Genomic DNA, 25,284 nt, shown 5'->3' on the forward strand with positions numbered 1-25,284 from the left:
TTGCATGTGTAAAATGTAGTCTGTAATGGATGTGTGTTTATTGTATGTAGATTCACTTAATATTGCTGTTCTATTGTATGTCTATTGTCTTAATATTGCCTTTGTATTGTATAGATAGTGTATGCATATTGCCACCCTATTGGATGTATATTGTAATACTATTGCTATCGTATTGTGGTTATATTGCTCTAATATTGCCTCTATAGTGTACGTATATTGGCCTAATATTTCTATTATATCGTATGTCAATGGCCATTTGGTCTAATAACAGAGCCTCCACTTCGTTGAAAGTAATCCTGAATTCAAATGTCACGGACACGACAATTGTTATCCATCCTTATATATTAGCATGAATTGATGTTGACCTTTCAAATGATAGTTGGAGTTGCACATCGATTCATATTCAAAAGAAAAGTAATTCTCTCCCTCAATGAATCTTCGTTCAAAAGAAGGCAGCTATCAAATATTGGGTACAAAAATGCAAGATCCACGGTAAATTAATTGGGCACAAACCACATATTACAAAACCAGGATGATTTTTGGCATGCTTGAAAAGAGAAGGACCAAATACAACAGAAAAGAAAATCCATTCAAGCTTTCTCACTAAACATGGCTCAAGCACTTGACCATGGTTTCAATCCAAACCTACCCAACAAGGGCATACCGCGTGTCCATAGTAACAGAAGAGTGGCATTTACAAAGCATGAACTGCAATATGTTTCTTTTTCTCCTAAACAAAATTGTTACTAAAATGGAACAAAAGATCCCTAACATAGAGCAATACAAGCAAAGATAGTCAATTGTCATACACACAAAATTAGTCCTCATCCATCCCTACAGGCTGATCTCTCTTACTAGGGCCACCTGCTGGTTTTCCCATTATAATCTGCAAGATAGTCAAAGCACTGTCAACAACCTTTTTTTTAATGAAGGTATTAAACATTAAATAGGCTGCAATCAGATAGATTCATCATTTCTCACACATTTTTAGCTAGCTAGAAAACCCCCAGCATATAGATTTTCTATTTACTATCAAGCCTTCTGCACTGAAGCCATATTCATTATAAAAGTTCAACATTTCCCAAACGTAACTTTCAATTTTATTTTATTTTTCCAAGTTAAAAACTAACATTTGCGACCGTTCTTTTGAGTTATAAAGGAGTTTGTGTTCTGAGTACACATGTGCATACATGCATCTGTGCCAAGTTAGGGGAACTTTAAAAAAAAAAAAAAAAAAGACTTCACAAAAAGTCTAAAAGTATAAAATTAAATAAATAAATAAAAAGAATAGTCAACTAATTCATAAAGCCTCAATTTTTTTTATAAAAAAAACTGTATGTATAGCATTTTTTCTGCTTTGGCCTCAAAGATGCAATCAGGGATTCAAAGATGTAGTTCATACCAAATTTGGGTACTTCAAAATTAGGAAAACCATTGACAAATACGTAGTTACTAGTTACCTGATCTACCCGTAGAACAGTGCAGGCAGCATCTGCAGCATACTTGAGAGAAAAGAACCTGCAACAAACAGCCCAAGAAAGAAGATTGATACCTATATCTCATACGAAACAACTTCCTGGCCAACTTAAACATGTTGATTTCAATAAATTAATGAAACAGAACTATCTAAAGTTCATAAAATACCCAAAATGTTTGAAGTCGAGATGTTTCCAAGTTACTATTTATCAGTTATCCAAAGAAATCCTCACTTATTCCCGAATGCTATAATTCCTAAAAATCCTAAATGCAAACCATCAATGCTATTTGTAAAACAAATAAAAAATAAAAAGGTTGGCATTGTCACTCTATTATCCTCTAGAAACCAACCATTTACTGAAAAAGAAAGATAAGAAACCTTTCGTAGTGGATATGTGGCTTAATTATTTACACAAATGAAATATAATAAAGAAAATAACAGAATGACTGGGTCCCCTGGTGAATAAAGGCTTTCAGCACAAAGATGTAGTTGTTAGACCACCAAATCATGAACTAAATTTTATACATCATATATGCATAACCTCCTAGCCCTATTAGCCGGCCAATGGACTTCAAAATGCACCACAATCCTTAAAACACCCATGCCAGTTAGTCACACTTTGATACAGAAAATCAACAGAAAGGATACCAATAAGATGAACCATTAATGTACGCAACAGGAACTAATTGGCTATCAAAACCACCAAAAATGGGATTACTAATAAAAGCTTCCTCTACAAACAAATTCTAGATCCAAAATTAATGAAAATTCAGAACCAAAATTGCATCAAACATCACAGCTGTAACAACATTCAATGTATTGAGAACTTTCACATAAAAGCATGAACTGTTACAAGACAAAGAGCAGCTTACTTAGTTATGTGGAGGTCCCAAATATTAAGAGTTGACACATCTTTGCAACGGCCTTCCTCCAAGTCGAGGCCAACTTTGGTATTTCCTGATGCATGTTCAGCATATAGAGAAGATATGATCTCCATTGCATTAAGCCCAGCATTTTCAGCTAGCGTTTTAGGCACCATCTCAAAGCTTTCGGCAAATTTTGCTATAGCATACTGATCCAATCTGCAAAACCATTGTTTCTTTAGTAGGTTATTGCACTACTGCCCAATCAGAAATCTATGACTGGGAAAATGGTTACAAAATCAAGTTCCAATAGTTGGTCTAGACATCAATATTTTATTTTATGTTTCAGGGACAACATCTTGAGAAAATAATAATTCACGCCATTTACCATGTTTCTGTAAAAGGGAATTCCTTTACTCTCTTAGCTAACTCAATTTCAGTAGTTGCCGCTCCAGGAACAATGCGGCTATCCTTGCATATTGCCTGAAAATGAAATGCATTACGACAGTAAGATATTAACTCCAACGGTTTGGACATCTGATTAAACAATTTATTCAAAAGTTCCAGAGAACCATATGCTAACAATGATTGAAGAGGTAAAACAAAACCAGCCTAACAAGAACATACAAAATTCTCAATCTCAAATGTGGACTGTGGACCATTGACAATCTGCAAAATTTGATTATAAGCATGTAGATTCCAGAAGTCGTTTCCATAAACAATGTCCCTTCCTTTGCTTTGATTTGAACAAGTAAAATCAGAATATTGTGGAATTAATTCTTGTAGAAATCACAGAGCCCAGAGCTTAAAATCTCATCAAACAATATAGATAGTTGGGACTTACCCAAACAAAGCTGAACGAAGCCCAAACGTTCTGTGACAAAATGAAGAGTTTGATTTCTGTGAAACAGTGCCTGCGAGCGAGTGAGAGTGGGTGTGAGTTATTACCCAGTTCATAGAAACCCATAAACCCAAACCCAATTTCTGAGTAACCCCTAAACACTAAAACCCTAAACCAATTTCTTACAAATCCGTACACCATAAACCAAATTTCAAAGAAAAGGTATATGAAGAGTACCTCATGGATGTCAACGGTGGAGAGGATGAACAGCCACTGCTGAGGGAGAAAGACAATTGCGTCGGAGAGAGAGAGGTACACGAGGGAGAGAGACGGGCCGAAGAGATAGAGTAGAGAGAGAAGCCAATTTCTGAAAAATTGATATGGGTACAATAAGTGGACAATAATTTTATATTTATAGATGTTAGTTGTAAAAAAATTGGGAGCCGGTGGTATTTTTAATTGAGATTATAATTTTGGTGGTATATACCGCTATTTCCCTTATATTTTATGGTTTAGGGTTTAGGGTTTAGGGTTTAAGGGTTTAGGGTATAGATGTAATAAGCGTCATGTTTATTTATATTTTTAACGACGGTTTTTTTGTTTTCCGTCGATGATTTACGAAGAGTGCTTTTCTAAACCGTCGTTTCTTTAAAATGGCGTTGTACACACATAACAACGTCATAGTTTTTTAAAAAGAGACGTAAAAGGTATTATACAAATTTAAAATGACCACCAAAAAGAAAAATGTTTTCATGAGTCACAACATCACTTATACTTTAATGGTTTAGGGTTTAGGGTTTAGGGTTTAAATAAATTTAGAAAAGGGATTAGGGTTTAGGGTTTTATGGACGAGATATTTTAGGCCATAAAACCCTAATCCATTTTGAAATATTATTTTTTAAAAATATATATATAATTTAGGTTTTATTTATTAGGGTTTAGGGTTTAGGGTTTAGGGTATATTTGTCTATTTAATTTTCTAATATGTCTGTTTTTTTTTACGTCGTATGGAGATACCACGACCCAATTATTTTAATAGGCGTCATATTTCTTTTGACATTGTAACGACGGTATTTTGTTTTTGCGTCGTAAGTATATTTACAACGACATCATTTTTTAAATAAGCGTCATGTTCCATATTATGATGTTGCCCAAGTATTGGGCCCGATTCGAAATCAATAGGTGTAAGAAATTGGACAATTCAACTTCAAAGGCAGTTCATTCCTAATTGAAGAGGTTGGTGTATTCCATAGTTCTATAGATCGGATTTCACTCAAAATTGCCCAGATGACTCCTCCCACCATATTATGATGTTGCCCAAGTTTTGTGCTCGATTAGAAATCAATAGGTGTAAGAAATTGGACAGTTCAAGTTCAAAAGCAGTTCGTTCCTAATTGGAGTGGTTGGTGTATTTGGTAGTTCTAGAGATCGGATTTCACTCAAAATTAACCAAATGACTCCTCCCACCATATTCTGATGTTGCCCAAGTTTTGGGCTTGATCCGAAATCAATAGGTGTAAGAAATTGGACAATTAAAGTTGAAAGGCAGTTCGTTCCTAATTGGAGTGGTTGGTGTATTGGGTAGTTCTAGTCGTAAGTCATGAGCCTAACATATTTTTCACGTCGTTTATTTTCAGATCATGTCGTTAATATAATTTTATACGGCGAACGACTGGAAATTTGTGCCATGTAAAAGATATGAAACGACGGTTTTGTGTTTAAAGATGACGTATAAATTCTGAAACACGGTTGTCTTTTATTTGTGGACGACGTTGTTTATTAAATATAACGTCGTTTATAGAAATACATGTGTCGTAAGTAATTACCCTAACCGCTATTTCCACGTCAATATTAATGAAAAAAACGAAGTGGAAAACTTATTTCACGACGGTGATATAAATAGATGTGACGTAGTATGTATTAATAACGTCGTCTGTTATTTATTTACAGACGTCTTTTATCTATTTAAACGACGTTTCTTATCCTAGACAATTTTTTGGCTCATTTTTTAGTATACAGACGTCGGTTATTATTTGTTAATGACGTTGTTTGTTATAACAACAACGGTGATTTACCGTCGGGGTTTTACTTTGGAAAAGATGTCGGTCGATTTCACGACGGTTTGAAAACCCGATAAACGACGGTGAATTCCAGTCGTCTTTTGCCTTTTTTGTAGTAGTGTATGCAATACACCAACCACTCCATTCAAGGCACAAACTGAGTACGAACTTGAATTCTCTAATTTCTATGGCCTATGGATTTCGGATCGAGCCCAAAATGTGGGAAACATCATAATAAGGTGCGAGGAGTCATTTGGTGAGTTTTGAGTTAAATCCAATCTATAGAACTATGCAATACACCAACCACTCCGTTTAAGGCACAAACTGAGTATGAACTTGAATTGTCCAATTTCTTACACCTATTGATTTCGGATCGAGCCCAAAACTTGGGCAACAACATAATAAGGTGGGAGGAGTCATTCGGTGAGTTTTGAGTGAAATCCAATTGTCACATCCCGGGATCGGCTCCGCCGTAGCACAATATCGTCCGCTTTGGGCCCCCCTCTCTGCCCTTACGGTTTTGTTTCTAGGAGCTCACGAGCAATTTCCCAGTGGGTCACCCATCCTGGGATTGCTCTTTCCCCTAACTCGCTTAACTTCGGAGTTTCCATGACTCCGAAGCCAGTGAGCTCCCAAAAGGCCTTGTGCTAGATGGATGTGGGCATGTACATAGAAGGCACATCAACGCCTTCTCCGTTGGTCTATGTGGGATCTTACAATCCACCCCCCTTAAGGGCCCGATGTCCTCGTCGGCACACTCGCACCACATGGCAGAATGGCTCTGATAAAAAATTGTCACATCCCGAGATCAGCTCCGCCGTAGCACGATATTGTCCGCTTTGGGCCCCCCTCTCTGCCCTCACGGTTTTGTTTTTGGGAGCTCACGAGCAACTTCCCAGTGGGTCACCCGTCCTGGGATTGCTCTAGCCCCCAACTCGCTTAACTTCGGAGTTCCCATGACTCCGAAGCTAGTGAGCCCCCAACTCTAGCACATCAACCCCTTCTCCGTTGGTCTATGTGGGATCTTACACCAGTGGCTAGAACTATGCAATACACCAATCACTCCATTTAAGGCACAAACTGAGTACGAACTTGAATTGTCCAATTTCTATGGCCTATGGATTTCAGATCAAGCCCAACACATGGGCAACAACATAATAAGGTGGGAGGAGTCATTCGGTGAGTTTTGAGTGAAATCCAATCGCTAGAACTATGCAATACACCAACCACTCCATTTAAGGCACAAACTGAGCACGAACTTGAATTGTCCAATTTCTTGCACCTATTGATTTCGGATCAAGCCCAAAACCTGAGCAACAATGTAATAAGGTGGGAGGAGTCATTCAGTGAGTTTTGAGTTTTGAATTGTCCAATTTGTCTATATGAATATTAAACATTCTAATTGCCCTGTTACAAGAAAACAAAGGGTGTTAATGACAAAACGAAAAATTTAAATACAAATAGTAACCGTCGTGTTAAATCAGTCAAAACGATGGAGTTTTAAAACAAACGACGTGGTATTTTGTTTCAAACGGCGGTAAAAAATTACCATCGTTGTATAACAAAAAATTAACGTCAGTTAGAGGAAAACTTCGTATAACAAAAAATTGAACATAAAAAATTAAAACATTCTTAAATAAAACCCAAACGACGTGGTAGTTAAATTAACACGACGTTTTTAAGACAATACTGACGTAATAAATTATTTAAAACTTCGGTAATAACTTACCATCGTTGTATTGTCATTATAACGTCAGCATTATAAAAAACCATCGTATATTCAAATGCTTTAAAGGAAAAAAAAATCTTAGATCAAAAGAAATCAACTTACGTATTCACTATATTTTTCATGTCGTCGTCAACGGAGCGTTTTGGCAGTGAATTCATGTAATAGGCAGTCTCCGTTGCTGAGTTAGCAAGTCTCCCAAGTCTCCCAAGTTGCTGAGATACACCAAAACCTAAGAAACGCATTGGTGTCTTTGAAGACCACATTGTCCATAGGTTCGGTATACCTGAAACTATCACGGCCGATAACGGCCCGATTTTCACTTCCGCCGAAACCCAGGAATACGCCGAGAGGATGGGAATCAAATTAGTTCATTCAACGCCTTACTACCCTCAATCTAATGGACAAGCTGAGGCAAGCAACAAGGTGATCAAGGGCATCCTCGAAAAGATGATTAAAGAGAAACCGAGGGCCTGGCACGACCTACTTCCTGAAACCCTTTGGGCTTACCGAACCACAAAACGCTCGGCTACTGGCACGTCCCCTTATGCCTTGACCTACGACCATGACGCTATTGTTCCAATGGAGTTAAAGGTTCGGTCTCTTCGCGTTACCGAGTGGCCTAGACAAGATAAGAATGACTACGCGCAAGCCATGGCCCAGGAGTTGGAAGATTTAGAGCAGTCAAGGCTTGATGCTTACGATATGATGCAAGCTCAAAAGAAAATCACAGCAAGGGCCTACAACAAAAGAGTCAAGCAGAAGACCTTCCCCAAAGGTAACCTAGTATGGCACGCCGTACTTCCTATTGGGACTACGGATCCTCGGTTCGACAAATTTTCACCGAACTAGGAAGGGCCGTTTATTATTGAACGAATTCTCGGCCGAGGGGTGTTTCAATTAAAAGATGGAGACGGAGAACATCATAACTTGCCGATTAACGGCCAATACTTGAAAAAATATACCCCATCATTATGGGAGACGACCAAGGTGAGGGTTTGAAGGTTGCAATGAACGAACAAAGGGACTGGACAACAATTTTGATGAAACAAAAAAAGACAATCAAACATTTGAAAACAAAAAGGACAATCAAACATACAAAAAAAAGGCTTATACTTCATTTGAAATTGAAAAGGTTCATATTTACAAAGAACGGCCATTTGTGGCCGAGTAAAAATATTACATGTTATATATCCTAAATCTGTGAACAGCCGCCTAAATCCTCTCACTGAACATTCCCCAGATCAGGGAAGTGATCCTTCTCCAAGCAATGTCCCTGCTGTCCATGCCCCGCTGTCCATGTCTTCTTCTCGGCCGCTGTCTTGAGGAGTTGCTTGGCCGAGGACTTCAGCTCGGTGCTGGCCGCAACTGCACGGTCTCGGCGCTCGAGGATGAGATCGCGTCGGGCCTGGAGTTCGGTGATTTGGGCCTCAACCTGCACAAGCTCTTCACTTTCTCTTCGAACGACGAGGTTGTTTTCCCTCAGTCGAGCCATCGGAGGTTGGTCCTGTTGTTTTATCTCCGCTAGTTCATGTTCCAGGGAACACCCTTCAGTCATCTTCATCCCGGCTTCAGCATATCGGCCGATCATCTCTTCACCCTCAGCCAAGCGAATTTGTAGCTCGTCTAGCTGGGCCGAGTCCAATAGACCGAGAGCCATGGCCGTGTCAAGGCAGGACCGGAATTCCTGAAAGGTCTGGGCGTTGACTATATGATTGACCCCCATATGCAGGAAGTCCCGAAACTGTTCAGGTGGGCAATCGAGGTCGAGCTGCATCCCTCCTCATGGAGGCTGGCGTACAGCTCAGCGAGGTCGTCCGAGGAGGCAGGATCCTGAAAAGAATGAAAAGAGTGGAGAAAGTTAAGTATAAAGCAACAAAGGAGGAAGGAGGATAGGGACGCTAAAAGAGCACTCACCTCAACGGCCGGTGGTACAACGAAGGCCTCGGTAACCACAAGCTCGGTCACGACCGTCGACTCCTAAGACAGTGGCATCTGCGGCATGGGTACGTTGACCGAGGCGAGTGGCGTTAGGGTTGATGTGCCAAAGGCCGAGGACTCAATGACCACAAGTTCACCCTCGGCCAACGGCTCCTGAGTCACGACAGCTGAAGCAATTGGCGGACTCGATGCTACAACGGCCCTGGACAAAGGCAGAGACAGCCTGGGGGGCTGAGAGTAAAAGTTCAGTTAAGGGCGCACAGCGAAATCTAAAATAAATTAAGTGCGATAGGAACAACACTTACCGATCGGATCACGATGCCACTAGGCCGCCGGGGGATGACCGGGGACGGCTCAATTGGAGCCATGGCGGCTAGCGGGTCCACGGTTGCCACGACCGGTGAAGGTCCCACCGAGGCAACCACAGAGGGCTCTGCAGCAGCCTCAACATCTGGCACCTCCATCACAACGACCTCGGCGTCTGGCAACGACCTCGGCATCTGGCACCTCTGCGGTGGCTGCTTCCTCGATCGCCACCTCGTCCTAAGAATGGGACCAGATTATCAGAATATGTTAAAAGGGATGCAGCCTGGAACAAAGAAGAGGAAAGAGACGGGATTTACTTACGGTCACAGGAGGGACTTCCTCCTCGTCCTCACCCTCGACCTAGGTATGGTGAGGAGGTCCCAGTCTGCATTTTTCAAGGCCCCCCTTAGAGCCTCCCCAACTGGCTGAATGTACCTGGCCGAGATGAAATCCTCATACCAGACCCTCCCATCTTCGTCAAAAGCATTACGACGCATCCACGGCGTCAGGGTCAGGAAGGTCATCCCCTTCTGGAGCTGAAAGGAGATACCAGCCACGTCGTGGTTTTGGGCAACGTCAACTCTCCAAGACGAGAGCTGGTTGGTTGATAGAGGGAAGAGGGGGACCATCTGGATTAGGCCAAATTGCCTCGCCACGCAATTCGGCAAGTAAACCAAGGCCCCGGCCTTGGAAAGGCCGCAGTGAAGATCGCGCGTGACCCCGAAGGAGCCCCAGAATCACGGAGAGGTCATGCGTCAGATACAGAGGAAACGGCCGAGCACGGCATATGCCAATTTGTGACCCTGTCCTCTCGGCCAAATCATAGAAGAACTTGAAGCAGAAGGCCGTCGCGTTGTGCTTCCTGGGGGCCCGGGCCGGGGTGTTGGCCAACGGCTCTGTATCGGCGGCTGTGGCCGCTCCCCTCAGCTTTGGGAAGTAGGCCTGGAGCTAGAATTGGAAGGCCCAGAGTGGACCGCCGAACTTTGGCTTCATCCCATCAGTAACAATGTCATGAAGCATGCGGTAGATGTGGCCGAGGAGGAATGGGCTGAGCGCCAGCCTTCCACCCTGCGTGAGATAGTCGGCCAGTTGGGTGAACTCCAAAGTTACCTTGTTCGCCTGCGTGCAGAACACGAACTTGCATAGACAGTACAGCAAGAACGCGGCATGCTCAACTCCACGCCAAAGTTGTTATAAAAGCTGGAATAGTTGAGCGTGTTCTTCACCTTGCTCCCAGCTAGCTTGGTGACCATAGGCCACGCGGCCTTGAAGCTCCCTTCAGCCTCAGGAGTAACCAGTGCGGCGTTCACTTCCACGCCGAGAGGAGAGAGGCCGAAGAAGGCGGCCATATCAAGGACGGTTGGCGTCATCATGCCGAACCGAAAGTTCATGGTGTTCGTGGCCGAAGACCAGAAACTCAGAGCAGCTTTATCAGGTGGTAGATGCCTTGATCTCTCCACTGTTGACCAAAGAAATGCTCCATCCTAGGCAGCCATTTCTCCCAGTCCGGGGTCGAAGTCGGCCATTGTGGCTGCAGCCGAGCAACGTTCCAATCTTGGTAGTCCCCCCCGTCAAAGGCCGAGAGGTCCACCAAGTTGTCCTCCAGGTGGACTGCCAGCCTCTCTGACATGCCACCCTCCAGAGAAGGGCCGAGGACACAGGAATCACTGGCAGCACCGTCGTCATCGGTCCAAGGCATGACGATGTTGGGCAAAACCGAGCCTTGGATCTCTCGGCAGATGTCTTCAAACCCAGTTTGGAAGACTTGGGAGCGAGCTTCAACAGATGAAGAGGTGTTGGATGCCATTGAAACGGAGTGAATTCGAGTGTTTTGAAGAAGAGTTTGAAAGAAGAACGATGAACACGAAGAACACCGAAGAGCTAGAAACCCAGAAAAGAGGTTTAACGAACTTGTGTTTGGAAAGAGCGGCTGAAATCGTGGTCACAAACAAAGAATCTCTTAACAGGGGGAGAAGAGTTTGAAATCCGAAGTTTGAGAAGATTGGAGAGTTGAGAGGAAGTTTTGGCAGAGTTTGGGCGTTTGAAAATTCTGAAAGCGTAAGAAAGAATGGAGATGGCTGGGTTTTTATACTAACACACAAAGTCGAAACGAACCGGCGTGGCTCCCTCGAACAACGTAACGTTCTCTCGAACGACGTAACGACTTGGTAATGCACTTGAACGTGCGATGACGTGTCGAAGCCCTGGAGTCCGTCATTTCAGTTGATGAGACGAAGCGACGGCTCGCGCGAATCAAAGCAATGATAGCCTAAGCGACGTGCTTGCGTATTGAAAGCGCCGACTGTCTGACTCACGCTTTTAAGGCACCAACTGTCACTTCATAGGAAAACAAAGGGTCCATCCCCTGGAATTCATTCGGCCTTCATCCGTGCCGCGACCAAAGAATCCGGGAATGTGGGGGCAATGTTTGTGCCTAATAAATCTCGACCGAAGGAGCTGACCGAAGGAGGCTGACCGAAGGAACTTCCTCTCGGCAATGTTTGTGCCTAATAAATCTCTTGCAGGTCTTTATTTACTTCCATTTGTTAAAAACGAAGGTGAGCTTATAAAGGCAAAATCATCACGGCCTCGGCGGTACTGGCCGAGGACAAACTCCTTAGATACACGGCCAAAGTGGGAAGGCCAAGTGGCGTTGAGGTCCCACGCCTCATTTAATGAAGTAACGCCTCTGACCACAGCAGAAAGCCCATGATTCACGTAGGGGCATTTAATGAGCCAAGAAAGAAGGGACGTGACTGAAGTCAGGGTATGGCGAGTAAAATCAGGGATTAGGTGCGAAAATCTCACGACTTATGGGATTAACTCACCAACCATCAAAGCAGGGGATTAAATGCTCCTCCAAGGCCCGAGACGCAGAGCCCACCATTAGGACGGCGGCTAGGATTTATGGGGGTCACACCACCACGCTTCACGTTCCCAGATACCGACTCGACTACCCACTAGCTCTGATCAACTGCACCATGCAGATTTTCAGCTTCATTGTCTTCTCAAGACCTTCTCTATAAATACCAGGCTCCAACTACATTTGAAGGTGTTTGTGCCTAATAAATCATGGCCGTGAGCTGGCCGAAGGAGCCCCCTTTCTCGGCCCTGGCACTTGCTCATAAAACTGAAACGCAGCGTTTCAGCAAGGTGCTTTGCCTTCCTGAAGACAAAAGAAAAATGCTAAGGCATGATCATCTCGGCCTCGAGTGCAGGCCGAGGCCGAGGCCGAGCAAAATCGCGGCCAGAAATATTAAAGTCAGCTCATCACGTGATAGCAGGGACCCATGCTTCATTTAATGAAGTAGTGCCTGTTTAATGCAGCAAACCCACTGGCCACAAATAAGCATTTAATGCATGAGGGAAAGTGGGAAGTGACTGAAGTCAGGTTTTGGCGACAGAAGACAGAGTGATTAGACGTAGACATTCTCTCAAGAATTCTTGCAGCTTGAGAGATTAGGTCACCAGCTATCAGAGCAATAAATGCGTCTCCACGGCCAAAAGCTCAGAACCCACGATCAAGAGCGGCGGCCAAGATTCACCAGGATTTATGGGGTCACACCAGCATGCTTCACGATCCCAAATGTCGATTGGACTACCCACTTGCGCTAATCAGACTCCACTATGCGTAAATTCAGCTCGAGCTACATTCAAATGGTTCAAACACCAAACAAAAGCCTCCCACGGGGCAACTTATATTTTCCTGTAATGCACTTTCAATATTTTACTTGCTTTCCAAGGAGTAGTGATAGTTTGTAAGGAAAATTCATCCATCAATAAATCATACGACCCTTGATTTTCAAGGCGCCGGAGCACAATCCCTGTTATTCGCTCACTCACACCAGATATCATATCACCGTCGCTCCCTGAGCAGCGCGCCGGAGCACCGCCCAAAACCCACCAAACAGCACCACCCAACGGCCTTGTAGTTCAGGCCGTGAACCTAACAGCCGAGACTAGTTCCTCTCTCGGCTACAATCGTTTGATTAGAAGACGAGTTCAAACAGGCGCACCACTCAACCATTCTATCCCCATCAACCAACTCGACGCACGGTAGACCGTGCTGGCACGCTCGCGCACAACCGCACCGCACCCAAAAGCAGGAAACCGCATGTCAACGCACATCCCCTCGGCTCGGAACTCCAGGCCGTGAGATTTGCGTGGCAGACACTTTTGGCACGCCCGGTGGGACACTTGTCAAAACTTATGGTGGAAACTAGGGCACAGGCAAAGCTCAAAAACAAAGCAGTAGAAATGACTTCTGAGACTCCTGAGTCCACTTCACCAATCACCATCACCGAGACCGAACATACGATCGGGATCTCGGCCAGCGTTCCAATAACGACGGATCGTACGGCCGAGTCCATGCAGGAACAGGCAGTAGTGGAGGAGCTGATGTCCAAGCAGGCCTACAGGATAGAAACATCCTTCATGGCCGCAATGGACAGGTTCTCCTCAGAACTGCGAACGCTTTTTCAGGAGAGGATGCCGGTAGCCTCGCCCGCGACACCTCCCGGAGCCGGACCGAGGAGCCAAGAGCGCGAGAGAATCGAGCCTTATGGCGAAAGCAGCAGCCTCGGCGTATCGGCCCACACCCAAGCATCAAGCTACGGCCAGCATTCTTTGCCGCCGACAAACAGCTGGGGGCAATCCCAGCCCACATGGGCGAATTCGGGACCAACCTACTCGGCAGAGACGACGCGCGGACCACTCCATGCTTTGGCCGTATCACTAGGGCACGGTAGCCTCGCGCATCCTGCGACCCATCCACTCGGCCCAGTCCACACTGCGGCCGTCCACACCCATCCTGGCCCAAGCAACGCGACAGCCGTATCATCACAGCAGTACGGTCAGAGCAATCCAACCGTTTCACCACCATTACAGGCGTCGTTGTTTTCATTAGGCTCTCACCTTCACTACGGTTCGGCCAATTCACCGGCAACGCATACGCACCTTGGCCAGACCCACGGTGCTCATCTGGCGTCGCCCAGCGCGGTCATCCCGACCGAGCCCCTTGTTCAAGTGGTCCAACAGGTAAGGCCACAGAATGAGGTGCAACAGGTCACGCGGCCGAATGCGGCCCAGCAAGAGGCGCCACCTCAAGGGGTCCGATTCGAAGACGTCCGGCGGATGATCGAAGATGGCCTAGCCCAAAGGCAGCCGAACGTACCAAGATACACGAGGCCGTACCCGCCAGAAATCGACCGAATCCCTCTTCCCCGGAACTATCGATTGCCAGAATTCATGCTATTCTCCAGGGATGGGCAGACCTCCTCCATTGAACACATAGGCCGTTTCACGGCCCAGTGTGGAGAAGCCGATTCGGACGCCCAGAAGCTACGCCTATTTGTTCATTCTTTGACCGGTGCTGCGTTCTCATGGTTCATAAACCTTCCGCCGAACTCAATAAGGGATTGGTCTGATATGGAAAGGGCGTTCCACGAACATTTCTATCAGACCAACCGAGAAATAACGGTCGCCGAGTTTGCAAGGATGAGCCAGGCCTCGGACGAATCACCTCGCGATTACCTACAACGATTCAAAACATGTAGGAATTGGTGCCGCACGAACCTACCAGAGAGGGAGTTCGTCAAGATGGCCGAGGAAGGCTTGGAATTCGAATACCGGAAGAAATTCCAGGGAATCGAATTCCGGGACAAGCATGACTTGACCAACAAGGTGGACAGGTATGCGTCCTTATTGAAGGAAGAGATGCAGAAGATGATGGCCTCAAAGGGGACCTACTACAGGAATCCCATCGTTAGCTACGCCGAAGCAGACGGCTCCGCAGGGGCCGAGAGCGATGAGGTAGAGATGAGCTCGACCGAAGTCAACATAGATAAACCCTTCGTCTGCAAAGGGCTTGTTAAGACTGACAACAGCCGCACAAAAATCCCCGACGCTAAGTTCGCAACGCGGGAGACAAAGGCATACACTTTTGACTTAACAAGGGCCGAGGCTATCTTCGACCTACTGTTGGCCGAGAAAATGGTCAAATTATCTTTCGGCCATAAAATTCCGAAACCCGATGAGCTTAAAGGGAAGACGTTTTGCAAATACCACAGTTCTTGGTCTCACAACACCAATAACTGCGTTGTCCTGAGATTTGCGACGCCAACAGTTCTTGAAGGTGAAAGAGAGGGTTTCTTCGTTAAATGCTCTCTCCCTTCAACAATCTCTCAGTTCCCTCTCTTTTCATGTCTTCAATTGACGTCTTTCTCTTCTCCTCTTCTCCTTCGCGGGATTGTTCCTCCTTTTCCGGCAAGCGGGAGGTGGTCCCGGAGGACTTGGTGGGCTTGGTGGGCCTATGGACTTCAGAAGGTCCAAATTGAAATTCCAAGAAGTTCCAGAGACGGGGGTGAGTTTCTCTGATGTAGCTGGAGCTGACCAAGCAAAGCTGGAATTGAAGGAGGTAGTTGATTTCTTAAAGAACCCAGATAAGTACATTGCCCTTGGAGCCAAAATCCCAAAAGGCTATCTTTTGGTGGGTCCACCTGGTACCGGCAAGACCCTTCTGGTTCGGGCAGTGGCCGGCGAGGCTGGAGTGCCATTCTTCTCTTGCACAGCTTCAGAGTTCGTGGAATTGTTTGTGGGAGTGGGTGTGTCGAGAGTGCAGGACTTGTTCGAGAAGGCCAAGTCGAAAGCACCATGCATTGTGTTCATTGATGAGATTGATGCGGTGGGAGGAATGCTTTGATGCAAATTGGTATGTCTTAAGGTTGTCGTAAGAGTTGGCAGAACGACGTTACTAAGTTTTATGCTGAAAAGAATTAAGAAGATTGAAAATCATGTAATTGGAAGATTTTTTAAAATTCCATGCCAATAAATACATAATTGAAACTGCTATTATGATATTTATTTATTTATGTGGCGTTAACATATTAGTGTACTCATCAATAACTGAGTTTGATGTTTCTGTAGTATGTAAGGTTTTTGATTGTGTTAGCAGACATAAGGCTATTTTTAAATAAAAATAGTAATGTGAGATACCTTAAGAAGGTAAACTGAACACATAGTGAGGCAATGAGTAAGACTATTGGAAGCAGGTAAGCCTTGGTCTTTGTTCTGAAAGTTTTGTGAAATGCCCTTGCTAGTTTGTGTAAGAAATATTTTTCTCCATAACTTGACATGATATAATGTGATAATTTTCACCGCATGGAGATTATGTTTTATGAAGAGTCCTTCTTGGCTTTATGAATTACTTTGACTTCCCTACTGTAACAGGGGTGAAAAACGCCTTTAATTTTTCAGCCCTTGTCCGGCACTTAGACTCCTCCTAAGTCAGCCTTCTCTTCACATCTACACTTGCGAGGCTTCAAAGTACACGCAACGGAACACATAAACACCAAAGCTTACGGGACAACTCACTCCCAACCTTTATATTACTCCACAATAAAAAGGAATACAAGCTTTTGTTTCGCATTGGGTCACCACAACACATTTGGTGCCTCAATGCCGCCCACCCTAAGGCACGGTGCCTCTCTAGACACTCATTCACAACTCAATGGGTTTCACTCGAGACATGGGTAGGTCAGCACAACACTTGCTGCCTTACCCCTCTCTATGTCTCTCTATGCCTACTCTAGACACACTCCCCCATTTTGTTGCCCAGACTAGTCTCCCTTTGACTAGTCTCCAGTGATCTCCCAAGAGACTCTACCTCCTAAGAGTCCCCACCTAGTATCTCTAGTTTTCACTAGTTGTACCAGTTGTACCACCTTGTCTACAATGCCTACACAAAGGCCTATTTATAGACTATCATGACATAGGTAGTTTTCCTCCTAAAAACCGCCATGCCACTATCCCACTAAGGAACCCATGAACTCCTATCTTCAAGGCTTCCTTTTTGCTTGTGGCGCCATGTGTCAATGTCAAGGCCATGACATGCCGTCATGCCATGTTGTATGCCTACAAAGGTGCAAGGTAACCGCCCACTCCTTCCACTGACATTGCCTTCTCCACATGATGCATCCCCATGCATGCCACTCTGCATAACCGCCCAGACATGCCCTTTAATCTTGCTGCACATCTGCTGGAAATACTCCTCACAACTGCCCATGTAACTGCCCACACAATCTGCCAGCAACCGTCACACAATCTGCCAGCCAACTGCCTACACGATCTGCCAGCACTCTGCGCACCACCTGCCAGACAACTGCCCACACGATCTGCCCACGATCTGCCTGCGTGCTGCCTGCATGCCGCCTGCATGTTTCTGTGCTGCACGGCGCTACTTGTGCTGCCAATGTGCGCTGCGCACCGTTGCGCTGCGCACTTGTCCCACATGCGCTGTCGAGGCTTCCAAGGCACTTTGCCAACGCTTCTCGCAAGTTTCTGCCGACACCCTTCGACATCCATCTTGCCACGCTTGTCTTGTCCTCGTGCCCACTCATGACACCTTACCTTGGCATGGTCCAAGACATCAAACCATGTTGCCGCTTATGGCAAGTGTCAAGGGTCTTACACCTACCAACTATAATATGTGTCTGCATGAAGAGTGACTCTGGAAAGTGTTATCTTCAGCTTTGGGACTATCCTTTTGGATCTTCTCAGTGGGAAACACATCCCTCCTACTCATGTGAGTATTTTAACATGTCATGCCCTTGTTCTCCACTCAGTCAGTTTGGAATGGACCCATGGTCTGTAAAATTAAAGTGCAATGCTTCTGCCAATGAGTTATGCAGAAGTCCATACACTGTATGGTAAATTGGTAATAGAGGAGTTGTTTGTTCAAATGCCTCTTACTCGGAAGTCTTTAGTACTCGGCAATAAGGGGCCCTTTGGATGGATGATCTTTTAGTTTTTAATAAATAATAATGTAGGCTGACTTTGGATTACAGAATCTCCTTTATAATTTATGTTTGTGTTGCAGGCTCTTGATATGATTCGTGGAAAAAAACATTATTCTCTTAATGGATTCACACCTGGAGGGAAAATTTTCCACTGAACAAGTGATTGGTTTTTGATCTTGCCTCACGATGTTTGCAATATGAACCCAGGGAGCGGTCAAATACCAAAGACCTTGTTGCAACAGTTGCCCCACTGCAAAATAAATCTGATGTAAGTCTTCCATGCCTTTCCTCCTCATGGATGCAATTACATGTTGTTTTTGTTAGAATACAGAGACTATTATCTTGTATTTGATTCTTAGATGAGAAAATGAGAGCTGAAAGGAAAATGAGAGAGAGAGCTTAGGGAAGAAGAAGAGCTAGCTAGATACTAGCTCAGCTCCAAAACAATTCATGCGTATATTGCCTTCTGACAAAACCGTTAGGAATAGAACATTCCTCTTACATCATTCAAATCTTAGCATATTCACTACCCTATGAGATAGAGACACGTGGCATACACTATTATATCCTAGCTGCACAGTTGGACTGTTATCCAACGGCTACATTTTCAAACTAGAATAATAAACCTATCTCAGCAGCTGCACTTATAAACTAACACTCCCTTCTAAGTGTTGTGCTGAGATAACACATAAAGCCTTCCTTAGATACTCAAACCGATCCCTTGCTAATGGCTTGGTGAATATATCAGCAACCTGTTCTTCAGTTTTGCAATAAAGCAAATCGATCTCACCATTCTGAAGAGCATCTCGAATGAAATGAAACCTGCGATTGATGTGTCTGGTTTTGTGGTGATGAACCGGATTCTTTGATATAGCAATAGCCGAAGTGTTGTCACACAGCAACTGAGTTGGTTCTACCTGTTCCTCTCCAAAATCTGATAACACAAATCTACGCCAAACAGCTTGTGTAGTTGCTTCTGCTGCACTTATGTATTCTGCCTCTGCAGTGGAGAGAGCCACACTGCTCTGCTTAATTGAGGCCCAAGAAAACACTCCTGACCCCAAGTTAAATGCATAACCTGATGTGCTTCTCATATCATCTTCACTTCCACTCCAATCGCTGTCACAATAGCCAATTAACACAGCTCCTTTTCCTTTCTCATAAGCAATGCCATAACTCATAGTGCCTTGTATATATCTTAACACCCTTTTTGCTGTTCCCATGTGCTTCTTGGTAGGGTTGTGCATGAATCTGGCCAAAAGACTAGCTGCAAACATAATGTCCGGTCTTGTTGCAGTTAAATAGAGCAAGCTTCCTACCATTTGTCTATACAAAGTCTCATCTGCTAAGTCACTCCCATCCACTTTAGACAGCTTTTCATTCACTGCCAATGGTGTTGCAACAGATTTGCAGTCCTTGAGTCCAAACTTGTCAAGCAAAGTCTTTGCATATTTCTTTTGATGCAAGAAAATGCAAGTGTCAGTTTGTAAAACCCCAAGGCCGAGAAAGTGATGAAGCAATCCAAGATCTGTCATCTCATATTGTCTCATCATCTCATTCTTAAATTCAAACATCATCTCCTTTGAGCTCCCTGTATAGATAATATCATCTACATAGAGTGACACAATAAGAATACCACTTGTAGACCTCTTAGTGTATAAAGTAGCTTCACTTAAGCTCCTATGAAAACCAGCTCTAGTAAAATAGGAATTTATCTCTTCGTACCAAGCACTTGGAGCTTGCTTCAAACCATATAAAGCCTTCTTAAGCCTCTACACCTTATCTTCACTTCCTTGTATCACAAAATCGGATGGTTGATCCACATACACCTCTTCACTTAGTACTCCATTGAGAAAAGCTGATTTCACATCTAATTGGAAAAGCTTCCAATTCTTCTGTGCAGCCAATGCTACCAAAGCTCTCACAGTGTCAAGCCGAGCCACTGGTGCAAAGGTCTCATTGAAGTCTATTCCAGGCTTCTGAGAATATCCCTTTGCAACCAGCCGAGCCTTATTCTTCTGCACATATCCATCTAGGTTTAATTTAGTCTTATAGACCCATTTGACTCCAATGATTGGTTCATCAAATGGTCTATCCACAAGCTCCCATGTATTGTTCTTTTCAATCATGGTGATTTCATCTTCCATTGCTTTCTTCCAAGAGTCATCCTTTGCTGCCTCTTCAAAACTTTCTGGTTCTATAATGCACATATTGCATTTTTCATAAATTTCTGCAATGCTCTTGTATTTGAGAGCAGTATGATCAACATCCTGTGGACCTATGACCCTTTCTTGATCACTGATTTCAGTGTTTAAGCTAGGCACCTCATTCACTTCCAATTGTTCTTCAAATTCACAAGAACTCCCTTCTTCTCCTTGGTCTTCTTCTCGGATTCCAGTGAGCTGAATGTTCACACCAGTTTCCTTCTTTGCATTCCAATCCCAACATACATTCTCACTAAATATTACATCTCTTGAAACAATCACCTTCTCAGTTTCAAGATTATACAGCCTGTATCCTTTCTCACAGCTGCCATACCCCAAGAAGATACACCTCTTGCTTGTCAGATCTAGTTTCTGTCTTTGCTGTTTTGGTACATGAGCATAACACAATGAGCCAAACACCTTTAGATGCTTAACTCCTGGTTTCCTTCCAATATAGGCTTCGAATGGTGTCTTTTTGCTCAAGGCTTTAGTTGGACACCTATTCAAGATATACACAGATATGTTGACTGCCTCAGCCCAAAAATCAAATGGAATTTTCTTCTCCAGCATCAAACACTTGGCCATTTCTACTATAGTTCTATTTTTCCTCTCTGCCACACCATTTTGCTGTGGTGTGTATGGGGTTGTAAGCTGTCTTTCAATGCCCACATCTTCACAGAAACTGTCAAACTCCACTGAAGTGTATTCTCCCCCTCTATCACTTCTCAACTTTTTCAGTTTATAACCACTTTGCAATTCCACAGTGGCTTTGAATTTCTTAAACACATTTAGAGCTTCAGACTTGTGCCTTAAGAAATAGACCCAACACATCCTTGTGCAATCGTCTATGAAAGTGAGAAAGAACTTATTTCCAGCTTTGGTAACTGTCTGCATAGGACCATAGATGTCACTGTGAATAAGTTCAAGTGGAGTTAGTGCTCTAGTGGTAGCCTCTCTTGGAAATGCTTCTCTACACTGCTTGCCTAGAACACACCCCTCACACACCTCTTTAATCCCTTTAATTTCTGGTAGTCCTACTACCATATCTTGTTCTTTCAACAATTTCAGACTGCTCATATTGAGATGTCCAAACCTTCTATGCCAAAGTTCAGTAGAATGATCTACACTTGCTCTATAAGCTAAGTGCATTTCAGCCTGTAGTTTCATGGGAAAACTTCTATTACCTCTCATTTGTACCTTTGCAACCAGATTTGAATGAGAGCTGTCATTGTAGATTTCCACCTTGTGATCTCCAAATACCAAATTGTAGCCGTGCTCTATCATCTGACCCACACTGAGTAAGTTCTCTTTCAGTCCAGGTACCAACATTATTTCTTTGATATATCTCTTGCCTACTTTGGTTTCAACCACAAGAGTGCCTTTGCCAGTTACTTCTACACGCTATCCAGTTCCCATTTCAACCTTTGCAGTCACATTTCTGTCAATATCCACCAGCAGATCCTCTTTTCCTGTCATGTGATTACTACACCCACTGTCCAAATACCAAACTTCTTCATCCCTTGTTATACCAACACCAATTGCATTGCTAGCATAGAACATAGTTGGTGCAGCTTCCACTTGAGTAGCATAGTTAACCTGCTGTGTTGTTTTCTTGCTATAGCAGTCTTTTGCAATGTGGCCGAACTTATCACAGTTATAACACTTTGGCTTGCCCTTGAATCGACACTCACCAAAGTGTAACTTACCACAGTGCTTGCAGGGAGTTTTAGTGCCTTCACTTGTCTTGTTATCCCACTTCTTGCCTTTTGACTTCCAATTCTTATGCTGCTTATTGTTCTGATCTCCAGTTTTAACCGGTTTAGCATCTACACTAAGGCTAGCAAATGCCTTCTCTATTCTGTTTTCAGAATGTCTATCTAACCTCAACTCAAAACTCTTTAGTGAGGCTACTACCTCCTGCACCTCAATTTCATTCAGGTCTCTCGAGTGTTCAATAACTGAGCAGATAGAGTCATAAGCAGATGGCAAACTAATTAACAATTTCTGTACCACTCTTTCTTTAGACAGTACCTCTCCATAGCTACGCATTTGGTTAATCACATCAAACAATTTGGTAATGTAGGCAGACAAATATTCATCATCTCTCATTCTAGTATACTCAAACTCCCTACGAAGACTTTGTAATTTGACATTTCTTACCTGTTTGTCACCTCGAAATTCTTGCATCAAGAGATCCCAAGCTCCTTTAGAAGTTTCTTCATGAGAAATCCGGGGAAAAATCTCATCAGATACTGCCCCTTGAATCAGCCCCAATGCCTTTGCATCTTTCATCAGCTTCTCTGTTTCAGGACCACTCGAAACATCCTTTTTCATCTTCTACTCACTAGATTCACCAGCTCCCTTCGATTCTTCCTTTTCCTTCTTCTTTTCAACAGATGCATCAGCTCCTTTCGAATCTGACCACTCTAATCCTTTTTCAACCAGATCCCATAATCCATGCGACCTGAAGATGGTTCTCATCTTTATGCTCCAAAACTCATAATTATCGCCATTGAAGATTGGCGCTCTCACCTCCCCTCCAAATCCAGATCCAGCCATGTTAGACGCAGACCTTCACACACTAGCTTCAAAACGCAGCTTCTTCACAGAGTCGAACGCCCAGTTTAATTGATCAAACCTGGCTCTGAGGCCATGTTAGAATACAGACACTATTATCTTGTATTTGATTCTTAGATGAGAAAATGAGAGCTGAAAGGAAAATGAGAGAGAGAGCTTAGGGAAGAAGAAGAGCTAGCTAGATACTAGCTCAGCTCCAAAACAATTCATGCGTATATTGCCTTCTGACAAAACCGTTAGGAATAGAACATTCCTCTTACATCATTCAAATCTTAGCCATTCATTCACTACCCTATGAGATAGAGACACGTGGCATACACTATTATATCCTAGCTGCACAGTTGGACTGTTATCCAACGGCTACATTTTCAAACTAGAATAATAAACCTATCTCAGCAGCTGCACTTATAAACTAACAGTTTTCGTTCTGTTCATTTCTTAAACATTGCCTTTTTGTAAATATTATCACCACCAACATTCTGAACCAAAAGTAGTGCAACTATGCTCCCTAAATAAATGCAGTTTATTTTCTTTATACTTTTAACGACCTTGTAGGTCCCATCTTATGCGATGCTGGGAATTCCAAAGCACGAGGAAGCACCTCCGACTCCACAACATCCTCTTTCGGCCATGGGCGATGCCTGTTCAAGGATGGACCTCACAGCCATCCATCAAATTTTGTTAATGACACACTACAAAGATGATGAAGGAACCAATGAGGTAATTGGATTGTGCACACGTAGGTTCAGATGGTTCTCTGATGCCTTTCTGAAACTGTTTGTCTTTGTGTTAGTTGTCTTTCCGAGAATGGACTCAGCAAATGAAGGATATGTTGGAGGTGCAAAAGCGTGGGGACTTAGCATTTCGTGACAAAGATTTTAGATCAGCAATGAACTGTCACTCTCAGGTATGCATTCTGCAATATTAGGTAGAGTATGCATTCCTGTCCCCCATTTAACAAGTTTACACTGGATTAGTATTTTGATGCCACAAGGGTCAGGCACTTCATTTTTTCCCTCGTAGATAATGAGTTTCAAATTTGTTAGTATTTCGTAGTACAAAGGACAGGGCTGCTTGTGAATTGTATAAGAAAGTAAAAGGTTTTATGCGATGTTGGTAAAAACCGGTATTCATATCAGACTGTACCTGATAAAAAAGCTGTTTTCATAAGTAGAAAATAGGATAGGATGGCCATCTTAATTTCTTTTGAGGTTCTGAGATAGAGTTAGGCCTAATCTATGAAGGACAATTATGTTAGTGATTTATCTGAGTTCTTTGGCATTCATAATGTACTCAAGTGTCACTGGTTATGCCTATGTATCTCTGACTCTGTTTTTTCCCTCAGGCTGGATTAGCTCTTGGAGAGTTGTGAAAGGAAAATAATTTCCTAAGAATCCTTTGGCCAGTAACTAATCCACCTTCAAGTCAAGAACATCTTTTACATCCTCAACTTTTACAGAAGCCTCTCCGCCCATTCCTTGCTCAAAGGTATTTTGATGATGTAGGAGTGTAAAATGTGATTCCATTAAGGACGTCATGTCCTTTTTGTAATATGTTGTAGATTATGAATATTTAGTGGGAATGTGGAGTTTTTGTATTTCCATTGTATTGCTCCCCTATTGCATTTGTATTGTCATCATATTGCCATTTTAGTGTTGTGGTATTGCCTGGTTATTGCACTTATATTTGTTTCTTATCACCTGTTTTTTCAAGTTTATCTTGTGAAGGAACTTATAAGGATATTTTGTAAAAGAAAACACTTGATCGTGTAAGTTTATTTTGTAAAGGAAAATGCCAGATCATTATTCATTATCATACAAATAAGGTACAACAAGCACCGTATATGTATCTCTTCAATATAATTGATTTGTGTTCAGCTATTGGTGTAAGAATGTGATTCCATTATTGCTTTTTTATTGAGTATTTATTATTTTAAGAATGTGATTCCATTAAGGGCGTCACGTTCTTTTTATAAATCAAACTCATAATTGCTTCCCCTGCAACAAATTATATTAATTAAGAAAACCAACCAAAAAGCAATACAAAAGCAATATGAAAGTAATGGCACATAGATTATGAAGTGGTAACAGACATGCAATACAAAAACAATACGATAGCAATAAACAAGCAATAAAGTGACAATAGACAAGCAATAAAAAAGCAATAACAATACAATAAACAAGTTGGGCGCGATTTTTCTTTTTCTTGTGCAATCGAAAAAGAAAGGGGGAAAGAAATAGAAATTGTCAACACAAAACTGCAGAAAGAAACAGAAATTGATTATATCAGACATTTCCCCTTACATTTTTCCTACCAATGATATACATACCCAACGAAATTGGAGACATTGTTGACATTGAAAGTAGCTGAGGCATGCATCATTTTGCAAACACAATGATGAGATTGAGATATGATGCATATTTCACATTTTCCACCTTATTATAATGGAATTTTAAATTATAGATACAAAATTCTATACTGATAATGATAACCA

The 25,284-nt window shown here is 43.1% G+C and overlaps 1 protein-coding gene, 1 long non-coding RNA gene and 1 pseudogene across 2 annotated transcripts; 2 read left to right on the plus strand and 1 right to left on the minus strand.

Moving 5' to 3' along the window:
- Positions 1-568: 568 nt before the first annotated feature.
- LOC148293067 (T-complex protein 1 subunit theta-like) lies at positions 569-3,382 on the minus strand (annotated as a pseudogene).
- A 3,939-nt stretch (positions 3,383-7,321) lies between these two features.
- Positions 7,322-7,819, plus strand: LOC148293068 (uncharacterized). The gene has a single exon (XM_088244564.1). The coding sequence runs from the start codon at positions 7,322-7,324 to the stop codon at positions 7,817-7,819; it is 498 nt and encodes a 165-aa protein (XP_088100690.1).
- Positions 7,820-17,706: 9,887 nt separating this feature from the next.
- LOC148293069 (uncharacterized) lies at positions 17,707-23,628 on the plus strand. The gene is made up of 3 exons (XR_015837032.1): positions 17,707-17,795; positions 18,090-18,277; positions 23,346-23,628. It is a non-coding gene; the product is annotated as an uncharacterized LOC148293069 (long non-coding RNA).
- The last annotated feature ends 1,656 nt before the right edge of the window (positions 23,629-25,284 follow it).

Source organism: Prunus avium, chromosome 7, assembly GCF_965620075.1.
Source record: "Prunus avium chromosome 7, drPruAviu1.hap1.1, whole genome shotgun sequence".
NCBI classification, from domain to species: domain Eukaryota; kingdom Viridiplantae; phylum Streptophyta; class Magnoliopsida; order Rosales; family Rosaceae; genus Prunus; species Prunus avium.

Bases quoted from the DNA above. Each gene is read 5' to 3' on its own strand.
- LOC148293068 (XM_088244564.1), top strand. From the start codon at position 7,322: ATGGGAATCAAATTAGTTCATTCAACGCCTTACTACCCTCAATCTAAT.